Here is a 15,814-nt window from a genome sequence, read left to right on the forward strand (position 1 = left end):
TTTTGGGTGCAGATTTTAATTTACCAGATATAGACTGGGAGGCACAAACGTTTATAATGGGTAGCAGGGACAAAGAATCCAGTGAAATTTTGTTTAAGTGCATTATCTGAAAACTACCTTGAGCAGTTAAACAGCGAACCGACTCGTGGCGACAACTTATAAGACCTTCTTGTGACAAACAGACCCGAACTATTTGAAACAGTTAACGCAGAACAGGGAATCAGCGATCATAAAGCGGTTACGGCATCGATGATTTCAGCCGTAAATAGAAAGGTAGGAAGATTTTTCTGTGTAGCAAAAGTGACAAAAAGCAGATTACAGAGTACCTGACGGCTCAACACAAAAGCTTTGTCTCAAGTACAGGTAGTGTTGAGGATCAGTGGACAAATTCAAAACCATCGTACAACATACATTAGATTAGTATGTGCCAAGCAAGATCGTAAGAGATGCAAAAGAGCCACGGTGGTACAACAACCGAGTTATAAAACTGCTACGGAAGCAAAGAGAACTTCACAGTAAACATAAACATAGCCAAAGTCTTGCAGGCAAACAAAAATTACGCGAAGCGAAATGTAGTGTGATGCGGGCTATGCGGGAGGCGTTCAATGTTTTATGTACTGACTTGGCAGAAAATCCTAAGAAATTTTGGTCCTATGTCAAGGCGGTAGGTGGATCAAAACAAAATGTCCAGACACTCTGTGGCCAAAATGGTACTGAAACAGAGGATGACAGACTAAAAGCCGAAATACTTAATGTCTTCTTCCAAAGCTGTTTCACAGAGGAAGACTGCCTTGTAGTTACTTCGCTAGATTATCGCAAAGATAACAAAATGCTAGATATATAAATAGATGACAGAGGGATAAGAAAACAATTAAAATCGCTCAAAAGAGGAAAGGCCGGTGGACCTGATGGGATACCAGTTCGATTTTACACAGAGTACCATGGACCTTGCCGTTGGTGGGGAGGCTTGCGTGCCTCAGCGATACAGATGGCCGTACAGTAGGTGAGACCACAACGGAGGGGTATCTGTTAAGACGCCAGACAAACGTGTGGTTGTTGAAGAGAGGCAGCAGCCTTTTTAGTAGTTGCAGGGGCAACAGTCTGGATGATTGACTTGGCCTTGCACCACTAACCAAAATGGCCTTGCTGTGCTTGTGATGCGAACGGCTGAAAGCAAGGGGAAACTACGGCCGTAATCTTTCCCGAGGGCATGCAGCTTTACTGTATGATTAAATGATGATGGCGTCCTCTTGGGTAAAATATTCTGGAGGTAAAATAGTCCCCCATTCGGATCTCCAGGCGGGGCCTACTCAAGAGTACGTCATTATTAGAAGAAAGAAAACTGGCGTTCTACGGATCGGAGCATGGTATGTCAGATCCCTTAATCGGGCAGGTAGGTTAGAAAATTTAAAAAGGGAAATGGATAGGTTAAAATTAGATATAGTGGGAATTGTGAAGTTCGGTGGCAAGAGGAACAAGACTTTTCGTCAGGTGAATAAAGGGTTATAAATACAAAATCAAATAGTGGTAATGCAGGAGTAGGTTTAATAATGAATAGGAAAATAGGAGTGCGGGTAAGTTACTACAAACAGCATAGTGAACGCATTATTGTGGCCAATATAGACACGAAGCCCACGCCTACTACAGTAGTACAAGTTTATATGCCAACTAGCTCTGAAGATGATGAAGAAATTGATGAAATGTATGATGAGATAAAAGAAATTATTCAGGTAGTGAAGGGATACGAAAATTTAATAGGCATGGGTGACTGGAATTCGAAAGTAGGAAAATGGAGGGAAGGAAACATAGTGGGTGAATATGGATTGGGGCTAAGAAATGAAAGAGGAAGTCGCCTGGTAGAGTTTTGCACAGAGCATAACTTAATCATAGCTAACACTTGGTTCAAGAATATTGAAAGAAGGTTGTATACATGGAAGAATCCTGGTGATACTAGAAGGTATCAGATAGATTATATAATGGTAAGACAGAGATTTAGGAACCAGGTTCTAAACTGTAAGACATTTCCAGGGGCAGATGTGGACTCTGACCACAAACTGTAGGTTAAAACTGAAGAAACTTCATAAAGGTGGGAATTTAAGGAGATGGGATCTGGATAAACTGACTAAACCATAGGTTGTAAAGAGTTACAGGGAAAGCATAAGGGAACAATTGACAGGAATGGGGGAAAGAAATACAGTAGAAGAAGAATGGGTAGCTTTGAGAGATGAAGTAGTGAAGGCAGCAGAGGATCAAGCAGGTAAAAAGACGAGGGTTAGTAGAAACCCTTGGGTAACAGAAGAAATATTGAATTTAAATGATGAAAGGAGAAAATATAAAAGTGCAGTAAATGAAGCAGGCAAAAAGGAATACAAACGTCTCAAAAATGAGATCGACAGGAAGTGCAAAATGGCTAAGCAGGGATGGCTAGGGGACAAATGTAAGGATGTAGAGGCTTATCTCACTAGGGGTAAGATAGATATTGCTTCTACATCTACATCTACATTTTTACTCCGCAAGCCACCCAACGGTGTGTGGCGGAGGACACTTTACGTGTCACTGTCTTACCTCCCTTTTCCGTTCCAGTCGCGTATGGTTCGCGGGAAGAACGACTGTCTGAAAGCCTCCGTGCGCGCTCGAATCTCTCTAATTTTAGATTCGTTATCTCCTCGGAAGGTATAAGTAGGGGGAAGCAATATATTCGATACCTCTCCAGAAACGCACCCTCTCGAAACCTGGATGCAGAGCGCCTCCCTTGCAGAGTCTGCCACTTGAGTTTGCTAAACATCTGGGTAACGCTATTACGGTTACCAAATAACCCTGTGACGAAACGCGCCGCTCTTCTTTGGATCTCCTCTATCTCCCGATCTGATACGGATCCCACACTGATGAGCAATACTCAAGTATAAGTCGAACGATTGTTTTGTAAGCCACCTCCACATTTTCGAAGGACTCTCCCAATGAATCTCAACCTGGTACCCGCCTTACCAACAATTAATTTTATATGATGATTCCACTTCAAATCATTCCGCACGCATACTCCCAGATATTTTACAGAAGTAATTGCTATCAGTGTTTGTTCCGCTATCATATAATCATACATTAAAGGATCCTTCTTTCTATGTATTCGCAATACATTACATTTGTCTATGTTAAGGGTTCGGTTACCACTCCCTGCACCACGTGCCTATCCGCTGCAGATCTTACTGCATTTCGATACAATTTTCTAATGCTGCAATTTCTCTTTATACTACAGCATCATCCGCGAAAAGCCGCATGGAACTTCCGACACTATCTACTAGGTCATTTATTTATATTGTGAAAAGCAATGGTCCCATGACACTACCGTGTGGCACGCCAGAGGTTACTTTGATATCTGTAGACGTCTCTCCATTGATAACAACATGCTGTGTTCTGTTTGCTAAAAACTCTTCAATCCAGCCACACAGCTGGTCTGATATTCAGTAGGCTCTTACTTTGTTTATCAGGCGACAGTGCGGAACTGTATCGAACGCCTTCCGGAAGTAAAGGAAAATAGCATCTACCTGGGAGCCTGTATCTAATATTTTCTGGGTCTCATGAACAAATAAAGCGAGTTGGGTCTTACACGATCGCTTTTTCCGGAATCCATGTTGATTCCTACAGAGTAGATTCTGGGTTTCCAAAAACGACATGTTACTCGAGCAAAAAACATGTTCTAAAATTCTAAAACAGATCGACGTCAGAGATATAGGTCTATAGTTTGGCGCATCTGCTTGACGACCCTTCTTGAAGACTGGGACTACCTGTGCTCTTTTCCAATCATTTGGAATCTTCCGTTCCTCTAGAGACTTGCGGTACACGGCTGTTAGAAGGGGGGCAAGTTCTTTCGCGTACTCTGTGTAGAAACGAATTGGAATCCCGTGAGGTCCAGTGAACTTTCGTCTGTTGAGTGATTCCAGTTGCTTTTCTATTCCTTGTACAACTATTTCGACGTCAGCCATTATTTCGTTTGTGCGAGGATTTAGAGAAGGGACTGAAGTGCGGTCTTCCTCTGTGAAACAGCTTTGGAAAAAGGTGTGTAGTATTTCAGCTTACAGGAGAATTAAAGAGACCTTTGGAGAAAACAGAACCACTTGTATGAATATCAAGATGGAAACCCAGTTCTAAGCAAAGAAGGGAAAGCAGAAAGGTGGAAGGAGTATATAGAGGGTCTATACAAGGGCGATGTACTTGAGGACAATATTATGGAAATGGCAGAGGATGTAGATGAAGATGAAATGGGAGAAACGATACTGCGTAAACAGTTGGACAGAGCACTGATAGACATGAGTCGAAACAAAGCCCCGGAAGTAAACAACATTCCATTAGAACTACTCACGGCCTTGGGAAAGCCAGTCCTGACAAAACTCTACCATCTGGTGAGCAAGATGTATGAGACAGGCGAAATACCCTCAGACTTCAAGAAGAATATAATAATTCCAATCCCAAAGAAAGTAGGTGTTGACAGATGTGAAAATTACCGAACTATCAGTTTAATAAGTCACAGCTGGAAAATACTAACACGTATTCTTTACAGACTAATGGAAAAACTGGTAGAAACCAACCTCGGGGAAGATCAGTTTGGATTCCGTAGAAATAATGGAACATGTGAGGCAATACTAACCTTACGACTTATCTTAGAAGAAAGATTAAGGAAAGGCAAACCTACGTTTCTAGCATTTGTAGACTTAGAGTAAGCTTTTGACAATGTTGACTGGAATACTCTCTTTCAAATTCTGAAGGTGGCAGGGGTAAAATACAGGGAGCGAAATGCTATTTACAATTTGTACAAAAACCAGATGTCAGTTACAAGAGTCGAGGGTCATGAAAGGCAAGCAGTGGTTGGGAAGGGAGTGAGACAGGGTTGAAGCCTCTCCCCAATGTTATTCAATCTGTATATTGAGCAAGCAGTAAAGGAAACGAAAGAAAAATTCGAAGTAGGTATTAAAATCCATGAAGAAGAAATAAAAACTTTGAGGTTCGCCGATGACATTGTTATTCTGTCAGAGACAGCAAAGTACTTGGAAGATCAGTTGAACGGAATGGACAGTGTCTTGAAGAAGAAATAAAAACTTTGAGGTTCGCCGATGACATTGTTATTCTGTCAGAGACAGCAAAGTACTTGGAAGATCAGTTGAACGGAATGGACAGTGTCTTGAAAGGAGGATATAAGATGAACAACAACAAAAGCAAAACGAGGATAACGGAATGTAGTCGAATTAAGTCGGGTGATTCTGAGGGAATTAGATTAGGAAATGAGACACTTAAAGTAGTAAAGGAGTTTTGCTATTTGGGGAGCAAAATAACTGATGATGGTCGAAGTAGAGAGGATATAAAATGTAGACTGGAAATGGCAAGGAAAGCGTTTCCGAAGAAGAGAAATTTGTTAACGTCGAGTATAGATTTAAGTGTCAGGAAGTCGTTTCTGAAAGTATTTGCATGGAGTGTAGCCACGTGTGGAAGTGAAACATGGACGATAAATAGTTTAGACAAGAAGAGAATAGAAGCTTTCGAAATGTGGTGCTGCAGAAGAATGCTGAAGATTAGATGGGTAGATCACATAACTAATGAGGAGGTATTGAATAGAATTGGAGAGAAGTTTGTGGCACAACTTGACCAGAAGAAGGGATCGGTTGGTAGGACATGTTCTGAGGCATCAAGGGATCACCAAGTTAGTATTGGAGGGTAGCGTGGAGGGTGAAAATCGTAGAGGGAGACCAAGAGATGAATACACTAAGCAGACTCAGAAGGTTGTAGGTTCCAGTAGGTACTGGGAGATGAAGAAGCTTGCACAGGATAGGGTAGCATGGAGAGCTGCATCAATCCTGTCTCAGGACTGAAGACCACACCAACAACAACAACAACAACACGCGAAGGAACTTGCCCCCTTCTTCCAGCGGTGTACCGTAGGTCTGTAGAAGAGCGTAGCGTTCCAAAAGATTGGTCATCCCTGTTTTCAAGAAGAGACGTCGATCAGATGTGCAGAACTGTAGACCTATATCCCCTAACGTCGATCAGTTGTAGAATTTTGGAACACGTATTATGTTCGATTATAATGACTTTTCTGGAGACTAGAAATCTAAATCAGCATGGGTTTCGAAAAAGACGATCGCGTGAAACCCAGCTCGCGCTTTTCGTCCACGAGACTCAGAGGGCCATAGATACGGGTTCCCAGGTAGATGCCGTGTTTCTTGGCTTCCGTAAGGCGTTTGATACAGTTCCCCACAGTCGTTTAATGAACAAAGTAAGAGATATGGAGTATCAGACCAATTGTGTGATTGGATTGAAGAGTTCCTAGATAACAGAACGCAGCATGTCATTCTCAATGGAGAGAAGTCTTCCGAAGTAAAGTGATTTCAGGTGATCTGCAGGAGAGTGTCGTAGGACCGTTGCTATTCATAATATATACAGGATGGTCCACTGATAGTGACCGTGCCAAATATCTCACGAAATAAGCATCAAACGAAAGACTACATTGAACGAAACTCGTTACCTTGATGGGGGAAAGCAGAGGGTCTGTGGTTGGCCCGCTAGGTGGCGATGCCATAGGTCAAACGGATATCAACTGCGTTTTTTTAAAAATAGGAACCCCCATGTTTTATTACATATTCGTGTAGTACGTAAAGAAATATGAATGTTTTGGTTGGACCACATTTTTCGCTTTGTGCTAGATGGCGCTGTAACAGTCACAAACATATAAGTATGTGGCATCCCGTATCACTGCGCTAGTGCGGACGGTATTTGCTTCGTGATACATTACCCGTGTTAAAATGGACCGTTTACCAATTGCGGAAAAGGTCGATATCGTGTTGATGTATGGCTATTGTGATCAAAATGCCCAACGGGTGTGTGCTATATATGCTGCTCGGTATCCTGGACGACATCATCCAAGTGTCCGGACCGTTCGCCGGATAGTTACGTTATTTAAGGAAACAGGAAGTGTTCAGCCACATGTGAAACGTCAACCACGACTTGCAACAAATGATGATGCCCAAGTAGCTGTTTTAGCTGCTGTCGCGGCTAATCCTCACATCAGTAGCAGACAAATTGCACGAGAATCGGGAGTCTCAAAAACGTCGGTGTTGAGAGTGCTACATCAACATCGATTGCACCCGTGCCATATTTCTATGCACTAGGAATTGCATGGCGACAACTTTGAACATCGTGTACAGTTCTGTCACTGGGCACAAGAGAAATTACTGGACGATTTTTTTGCACGCGTTCTATTTAGCGCCGAAGCGTCATTCACCCACAGCGGTAACATAAACCTGCATAAAATGCACTATTGGACAACGGAAAATCCACGAAGGCTGCGACAAGTGGAACATCAGCGACTTTAGCGGGTTAATGTATGGTGCGGCATCATGAGAGGAAGGATAATTGACCCCCATTTTATCGATGGTAACCTAAATGGTGCAATGTATCCTGATTTCCTACGTAATGTTCTACCGATGTTACTACAAGATGTTTCACTGCAGAGCAGAATGGCGATGTTCTTCCAACATGATGGGTGTGCGGCACATAGCTAGAGTGCGGTTGAAGCGGTATTGAATAGCATATTTCATGACAGGTGGATTGGTCGTCGAAGCACCATACCATGGCCTGCACGTTCACCGGATCTGACGTCCCAGGATTTCTTTCTGTGGGGAAAGTTGAAGGATATTTGCTATCGTGATCCACCGACAACGCCTGACAACATGCGTCAGCTCGTTGTCAATGCATGTGCGCGAACATTACGGAAGGCGAACTACTTGCTCTTGAGAGTAATGTCGTTACACGCATTGCCAAATGCATTGTTGTTGACGAACATAATTTTGAGCATTTATTGCATTAATGTGGTATTTACAGGTAATCACGCTGTAACAGCATGAGTACTCAGAAATGATAAGGTCACAAAGGTACATGTATCACATTGCGACAACCGAAATAAAATGTTCAAACGTACCTACGTTCTGCATTTTAATTTAAAAAACCTACCTGTTACCAACTGTTCGTCTAAAATTGTGAGCAATATGTTTGAGACTATTACAGCGCCATCTATCACAAAGCGAAAAAAGTAGCCCAACTAAAACATTCATATTTCTTTACGTCCTACACAAATATGTAATAAAAATGGAGGTTCCTATTTTTTTTAAAAAACGCTGTTGATATCCGTTTGACCTATGGTAGCGCCATCAAGCGGGCCAACCATAGCGCCATCTGGTTTCCCAATTCAAGCTAGACAAGTTTCATTCTCTGTAGTTTTTTCGTTTGACGCTTATTTCGTGAGATATTTGCCCCTGTCACGATCAATGGACCACCCTCTATAAATTACGTTATGGATAATATCGGAAGTTCACTGAAGCTTTTTGCGGATGATGCTGTAGTATATAGAGAGGTTGTAACAATGGAAAATTGTACTGAAATGCAGGAGGATCTGCAACGAATTGACGCATGGTGCAGGAAATGACAATTGAATTTCAATGTAGACAAGTGTGATGTACTGGAATACATAGCAAAAAAGGTCCTTTATCATTTAGCTACAATGTAGCAGGTCAGCAACTGGAAGCAGTTACTGCCATAAATTATCTGGGAGTAGGCATTAGGAGTGATTTGAAATGGAATGACCATATAAAATTAATCGTCGGTAAAGCAGATTCCAGACTGAGATTCCTAAGGAAATGCAGTCCGAAAACAAAGGAAGTAGGTTACAGTACGCTTGTTCGCCCACTGCTTGAATACTGCTCAGCAGTGTGGGATCCGTACCAGATAGGGTTGATAGAAGAGATAGAGAAGATCCAACGGAGAGCAGCGCGCTTCGTTACAGGATCATTTAGTATTCGCGAAAGCGTTACGGAGATGATAGATAAACTCCAGTGGAAGACTCTGCAGGAAAGACGCTCAGTAGCTCGGTACGGGATTTTGTTGAAGTTTCGAGAACATACCTTCACCGACAAGGCAAGCAGTTTATTGCTCCCTCCTACGTATATCTCGCGAAGAGACCATGAGGATAAAATCAGAGAGATTAGAGCCCACACAGAAGCATACGAACAATCTTTCTTTCCGCGAACAACACGAGACTGGAATAGAAGGGAGAACCGATATAGGTACTCAAGGTACCCTGCGCCACACACCGTCAGGTGGCTTGCGGAGTATGGATGTAGATGCAGATGTAGATACAGAGCTAAACACAAAAAGTTATCACCTTAGTCCAGTACCTCACTGATGATTTATACAAATTTCTTTTCTACGTGTGGTTTATACATTAAAATAATGTTATAATTTATTTTCTGAAGTACTTTCGGAAAATTCGCTGTTAATCCCTCAAATTCGATGCTGTAGTTGGCCTGCAGAGGCAAATGCTGCAACGTATAGGTCGCAGTGACGGAGTTGGAATATATCCATTTCGTCCTTTGTTTTCTTCTAAAATAATATGTTAAGGGCAAACATTCATTACAGGTATTATATCCAAAGTTCCCCATTGTAGACTTGTCCTTAATTTCTTTTCTACTCTTACATTAAATGCTTGCGTATCATCATATTGTGGGATTTGCAACGTACATGTTTAACTTTTTTGGGGGGTCTTCTACCTTTTCATCACGACATGACCTCGTTGATGCATAAACTTGTGTGATATACATTAGAAATATCTTGTTAATTTTCAAACTAAGTCATACTCGCCCTTCTGCGTTTCTTTCATTTTTTATCTGCCATGTATGTTCTTATTTTAGTTCTATTTGGTCTTATTTTTCTTATCGATTTGATTTTATCCCTACTAGACCCCATTTGACATTGGTAATTCCTGTTCGGCAGTCTATTGCTCGTAATTATAAAGTGGGAGGAGACAATGCAATTGTTTATTTAGCCAAACAGCTGGCTACTTACAGGGACAGTAGTGATTAGTTTATCCCATGACATGAAATCGTTGACCAAATTACATCTGTCCACTGCTATATTCTCTAATCTGTGGCCAAAATCTAAAACCCAGTGAACTCCCATAAGGCGCTAGGGCCCTGTGAAACGTTACCCACGGTACATTTGCTACCAGCGTGCAAAAATATTAGCAAGACGCGGAAACAATGCCAGACATTTACAGAAATATGCTCACACCAGTTTCAGCACAGGTCAAAATCCTACTGTCTCTGAGATCTTGGAATCAACGTTACCAGTTTGAATGCTGAACACATGCCAGTGGAGTGCTCAAACTGATGTCATTTAGCTGAATAAGAAACAAAATATGTTATAATTTCTAAATGATGTCACCGACAGAGGTTTTCGCAGTGGTTAGCACACTGGACTCGCATTCGGGAGGACGACGGTTCAGTACCGCGTCCGGCCATCCTGATTTAGGTTTTCCGTGAGTTCCCTAAATCACTCCAGGCAAATGCCGGGATGGTTCCTCTGAAAGGGCACGGCGGACTTCCTTCGCCGTCCTTCCCTAATCCGATGAGACCGATGACCTCGCTGTCTGGTCTCCTTCCCCGAACAACCCATCCCAACCCAATCTAAATGGTGTCGCGAGCATTCGCATGCGCCCACGCACATGCGCGTAACACCCCCCCCCCCCCCCCCCACACACACACACGCTATGTCCCAAGTCTATATAATCAGAATTATATACATAGTGAGATTTCTTTGCAATCAGGAAATAATGGTCAGAAATGAATATTTAGCGTTTCAGTTGGCATATTGGCATAAACAACTTATTCTTAATGGTTTAAAGTGATGGCTGCTAATCTCAGTATACAGGGTGTTACAAAAAGGTACGGCCAAACAGGAGACATTCCTCACACACAAAGAAAGAAAATATATTATGTGGACATGTGTACGGAAACGCTTAATTTCATATTAGAGATCATTTTAGTTTCGTCAGTATGTACTGTACTTGCTCGATTCACCGCCAGTTGGCCCAATTGAAGGAAGGTAAAATTGACTTCGGTGCTTGTGTTGACATGCGACTCATTGCTCTACAGTACTAGCATCAAGCACATCAGTACGTAGCATCAACAGGTTAGTGTTCATCATGAACGTGGTTTTGCAGTCAGTGCAATGTTTACAAATGCGGAGTTGGCAGATGCCCATTTGATGTATGGATTAGCACGGGACAATTAGCCGTGGCGTGGTACGTTTGTATCGAGACAGATTTCCAGAACGAAGGTGTCCCGACAGGAAGACGTTCGAAGCAATTGATCAGCGTCTTAGGGAGCACGGAACATTCCAGCCTATGACACGCGACTGGGGAAGACGTAGAACGACGAGGACACCTGCAATGGACGAGGCAATTTTTCGTGCAGTTGACGATAACCCTAATGTCAGCGTCAGAGAAGTTGCTGCTGTACAAGGTAATGTTGACCACGTCACTGTATGGAGAGTACTACGGGAGAACCTGTTGTTTCCGTACCATGTACAGCGTGTGCAGGCACTATCAGCAGCTGATTGGCCTCCACGGGTACACTTCTGCGAATGGTTCGTCCAACAGTGTGTCAATCCTCATTTCAGTGCAAATGTTCTCTTTACGGGTGAGGCTTCATTCCAACGTTATCAAATTGTAAATTTTCACAATCAACATGTGTGGGCTGACGTCATCAACATAGATTTTCTGTGAACGTTTGGGCAGGCATTGTTGGTGATGTCTTGATTGGGCTCCATGTTCTTGCACCTACGCTCAATGGAGCACATTATCACGATTTCATACAGGATACTCTACCTGTGCTGCTAGAACGTATGTCTTTACAAGTACGACACAACATGTGGTTCATGCACGATGGAGCTCCTGCACATTTCAGTCGAAGTGTTCGTACGCTTCTCAACAACAGATTCGGTGACCGATGGATCGGTAGAGGCGAACCAATTCCATGGCCTCCACGCTGGCCTGACCTCAACCCTCTTGACTTTCATTTATGGGGGCATTTGAAAGCTCTTGTCTACGCAAGCCCGGTACCAAATGTAGAGACTCTTCGTGCCTGTATTGTGGACGGCTGTGATACAATACGCCATTCTCCAGGGCTGCATCAGCGCGTCAGGGATTCCATGCGACGGAGGTTGGATGCATGTATCCACGCTAACATTGGACATTTTGAACATTTCCTGTAACAAAGTGTTTGAAGTCACGCTGGTACGTTCTGTTGCTGTGTGTTTCCATTCTATGATTAGTGTGATTTGAAGAGAAGTAATAAAATGAGCTCTAATATTTTCTTTCTTTGTGTGTGAGGAATGTGTCCTGAAGGTTTGGCCGTACCTTTTTGTAGCACCCTGTATACGTTACAAGTGAGTGTAAAATTTTGTTGCAATCTCTCAAACATCCCAGTTTTCATACTGCATCGTGTGCTTGACAATGACTTGAACCCAGAAGCGTGCATTTTGGGTCAGTACTCCTGTCAGCTGGGCTATGCCAAGTACAACTCGCACCATGGCTCACATTACAGAGTATTTTGCCACTGCCGCTCTCCTGGCTCCAAAACTTGACAGACGATCTGCCTGTACCTTGTAGGAGTAGCACTCTTGGAAGACTGGAAGATAAGATATTGGGTACCAGTGACTGAGGCATAGCGTAGGATATTGGGGTCTTGTTTCCAGGATGAATCTTTCATTCTGCAGCAGAGTGTTCCCTTCCTGGTAAATTAAAACTCTTTGCTTTATTAGGACTTCAAGTTGGAACCATGCCTTTCGCGAGAAGTGCCCTTATTAACTGAGCTATCCAGGTTCGACTCTCGACCTGTCCCTAGAACTTCAGTTCCATCACTGGACTGTGGCTAAGGAATATCGTGTCTTCCAGGAGTTTTAATCCCACAAGTTATGTGGGATAAATTTTGTGAAGTTTAAAGATAGGAGAGAGGTACTGTCTGAAGTGAAAATGGTTCAAATGGCTCTGAGCACTATGGGGCTTAACGTCTATGGTCGTCAGTCCCCTAGAATCTAGAAATACTTAAACCTAACTAACCTAAGGACATCGCACACATCCATGCCCGAGGCAGGATTCGAACCTGCGACCGTAGCGGTCACGCGGTTCCAGACTGAAGCGCCTAGAACCGCATGGCCACAAAAGCCGGCTCAGAATTGAAGCTGTGCGTTGTGTCTGAGTGGCTCAGCTGGAAAATGCATTGACTTTGAGAGGCGAGATAGAGAGTGTGAGACCTAGTCGGGCCCCCAGTTTTAATCTGCAAGGACTTTTCAGAACTGTGCCCCCGTAACTGCAGAATGGATCCGTTTCGTCTGTTATGCAGTGAGACTGGCAGTTGGAACCCTATCATCCAGTCCATCATCAGTTTCTGTTGGGGTTTCATACGTGTATGGCCTCAGGTAACTCAAGGGTAGCAATAAGTATCCTCCAATGGCTGTGGTCGCGAACACCGGCCCTAGTAACGTTACTAACTTGTTTCGGCGACTATTGGTTAATTTGTAGTAAGAAGGCCGCCAGGACAGAGTCCTAACATGTCCCAACGTTACCAGCAAGTTTCAGTAAATGGAAAGTGTAAGAATAACTTCAGTATGCATGCATTAGGGTTTTTTAGTCCATATCAGAAAATTTGTTATGTCTAGTACAACAATGATTAAAATACGAGTTTTCTTGCTATTTGAATTAGCGATAACATCGCTGTCCGTGGGTTTTGGTACATATAATTATTGTGAATAATCTCTGATATAGTTCCATAATCGTTTGGACAAGAAAGAAGCGAATATCTGTTATGTCAAAGCAGTATGTGCCTCATTTTGTTCTCAGATCGTGCTGTATGTATGTTTTATGGAACCTATGAGTATTTAGTGTGTGTGTCAAGATATTATTTCATTCCTAATATCGTATTGTTATGATAAATCTCTCTGACACTTTTTTTTTTTTTTTTTTTTTTTTTTTTTTTTTTTTTTTTTTTTACGGCAATTCTGCAGTATTGTCTTCGCCGGTGCGGAGGACGACAACAGAACTGATGGCGGTGGCAGTTCAGTTAGTGGAGTGGACCTGCCTGCAGGAGTGGGCACCACACAATGTACCACACTGCAGGAAGCACGCCCTGAGCGTAATGGTGGTACATGTCGTCTTGTGCAGAGCTGCACCACCTTCAAGAAGACATTTGCACGTGCGAAGCACAAAAACATGGACCGACGCGAAGTTCCGCATTCGTGCAGCATTTGTCACAAAACATTCACAAGTAGTTTCAACCTGAAGACTCACTCCCGTTTGCACTCTGGTGAACGCCCATATAGTTGTGATGTGTGTCAGAAGACCTTCACAACCAGCAGCAACCTGAAGTCGCACTCGCGCTTACACTCTGGTGAACGTCCCTATAGTTGTGAAGTGTGTCACAAGACCTTCAAGCATCAAGGCACTCTGTTGAGTCATTCGTTAGTGCACACAGGTGAACGGCCATATATTTGTAATGTGTGTCAGAAGACATTCAAAAGGAGCACTTACCTGAAGCAACATCTGCGTGAGCACACAGGTGATCGCCCGTACGTCTGTGGTGTGTGTGACAAGACGTTCATTAGTCAGAGCATACTGAAGAAACATTCCCGAGTGCACACTGGCTTACGTCCATTCACTTGTGACACGTGCCTCAAAACATTCACAGAAAAATGGCACCTTAAAAGCCACTTGGAGCAGCACGCAGAGGGAAGAACCTACAGTTGCAGCATTTGTGAAAAGAAATTCTCGTCTTCCAATAGCTTAAACAACCACGTACGTTTACACAGTAGTGAACGTCCGTACAGGTGCGGCATTTGCCACAAGGCATTCAAGTGTAGATCAACCTTGAAGAGTCACTTGCGAGTGCACAGTGGCGATCGTCCTTACAATTGTGACATCTGCCATAAGACGTTCACCCAAAGCTCGAGCCTGGCACGACACTTGCAACTGCACTCAGCTAATGCCCATCAGGCTCTGACATATAATGGGAGAGGTTAAAAATCACATATAGGGCACCTCTTACGACGTATCACATCCGTTACGAAAGACGATAAAGCTGTAACAGTTCGTGCTGCTACTTGCTACACCTGACCAACACCACCAGGAAGCCAGTGTCACTGCAAGTTTGCAGCATTCGTTGCTAACTACATAACCTAAGAGAACACAATTCCTGTTAGTGTGTGTGATGTGTATATTTGTAGCTGAGCTAGTGATCAGTATGAAAATAAAGTCCTTCTAACAGATGTACCATAAAGTGACTGTTGGCTGTGACTCCATTTGTGCTGCAACATGTAGACGGAATATTGCAGTTCCAGCCCTATAAACCCATCAATAATAATAGCATAATTTTAAATAGTTTAGATACCAAGTACCCGTTTCACTTTACACTTAAATGTGATATTGGGTAGTGCATTACTACTAACATCACACCAAAATCCCTAAATACCTTTCTGCCTCATCGGCAAAGTTCACGTCTCTTTCTCTTATTCAACACAAAAATATTTATGCCAAATACCATACTGCCACATGAATGAATTTCATCCATCTCTGTACATGATTCTTTCTATAACAATAAAAACAAATGTGGCTAAGTATAAAATGTTAGGCAGGCAAATGACACTTGATTTTAGTTCTGGATAAGGCTATGTACGAAAAGAAAAAAACAACTATGTTACTCGTGTTATGAAAATCGAAATATGAAAACATGAAGTTTTTAAAAGTTTTTCTTTAAGGCAACGCCTCGCCAAGCATCATTTTAGAGTGGAACATGTTCTACGCTAGAGAAAAACAGTGTGACTGATGATGATATTGACAGGCTAATATTGCTTTCCATTAAACTTTATATAAACCTATTGAGGTTCTGCACAAAAAAACTAATTTTCGAGGAGGGCTGCTATATTTGCCAATTGGAACTTTGGT

At 42.7% G+C, this 15,814-nt stretch overlaps 1 protein-coding gene across 20 annotated transcripts in view; it reads left to right on the plus strand.

Moving 5' to 3' along the window:
- Positions 1–15,814, plus strand: part of LOC126291418 (zinc finger protein 501-like) — a 235,455-nt gene that overhangs the window by 172,992 nt on the left and 46,649 nt on the right. For 12 of the 20 annotated variants that reach the window (XM_049984923.1, XM_049984918.1, XM_049984924.1 and 9 more), the window contains one exon: positions 13,882–15,138. The exons of 6 other annotated variants lie outside the window; for them this stretch is intronic. In XM_049984923.1, coding sequence (XP_049840880.1) covers positions 13,882–14,893 — 1,012 coding nt within the window. In that variant the 3' untranslated portion in view covers positions 14,894–15,138. Of the gene's footprint in view, positions 1–13,881; positions 15,139–15,814 lie in introns of those variants that run through there. 2 more of the 20 variants (XM_049984927.1, XM_049984929.1) reach the window with 2 other exon arrangements.

Source organism: Schistocerca gregaria, chromosome 9 (genome assembly GCF_023897955.1).
Source record: "Schistocerca gregaria isolate iqSchGreg1 chromosome 9, iqSchGreg1.2, whole genome shotgun sequence".
Classification (NCBI taxonomy): domain Eukaryota; kingdom Metazoa; phylum Arthropoda; class Insecta; order Orthoptera; family Acrididae; genus Schistocerca; species Schistocerca gregaria.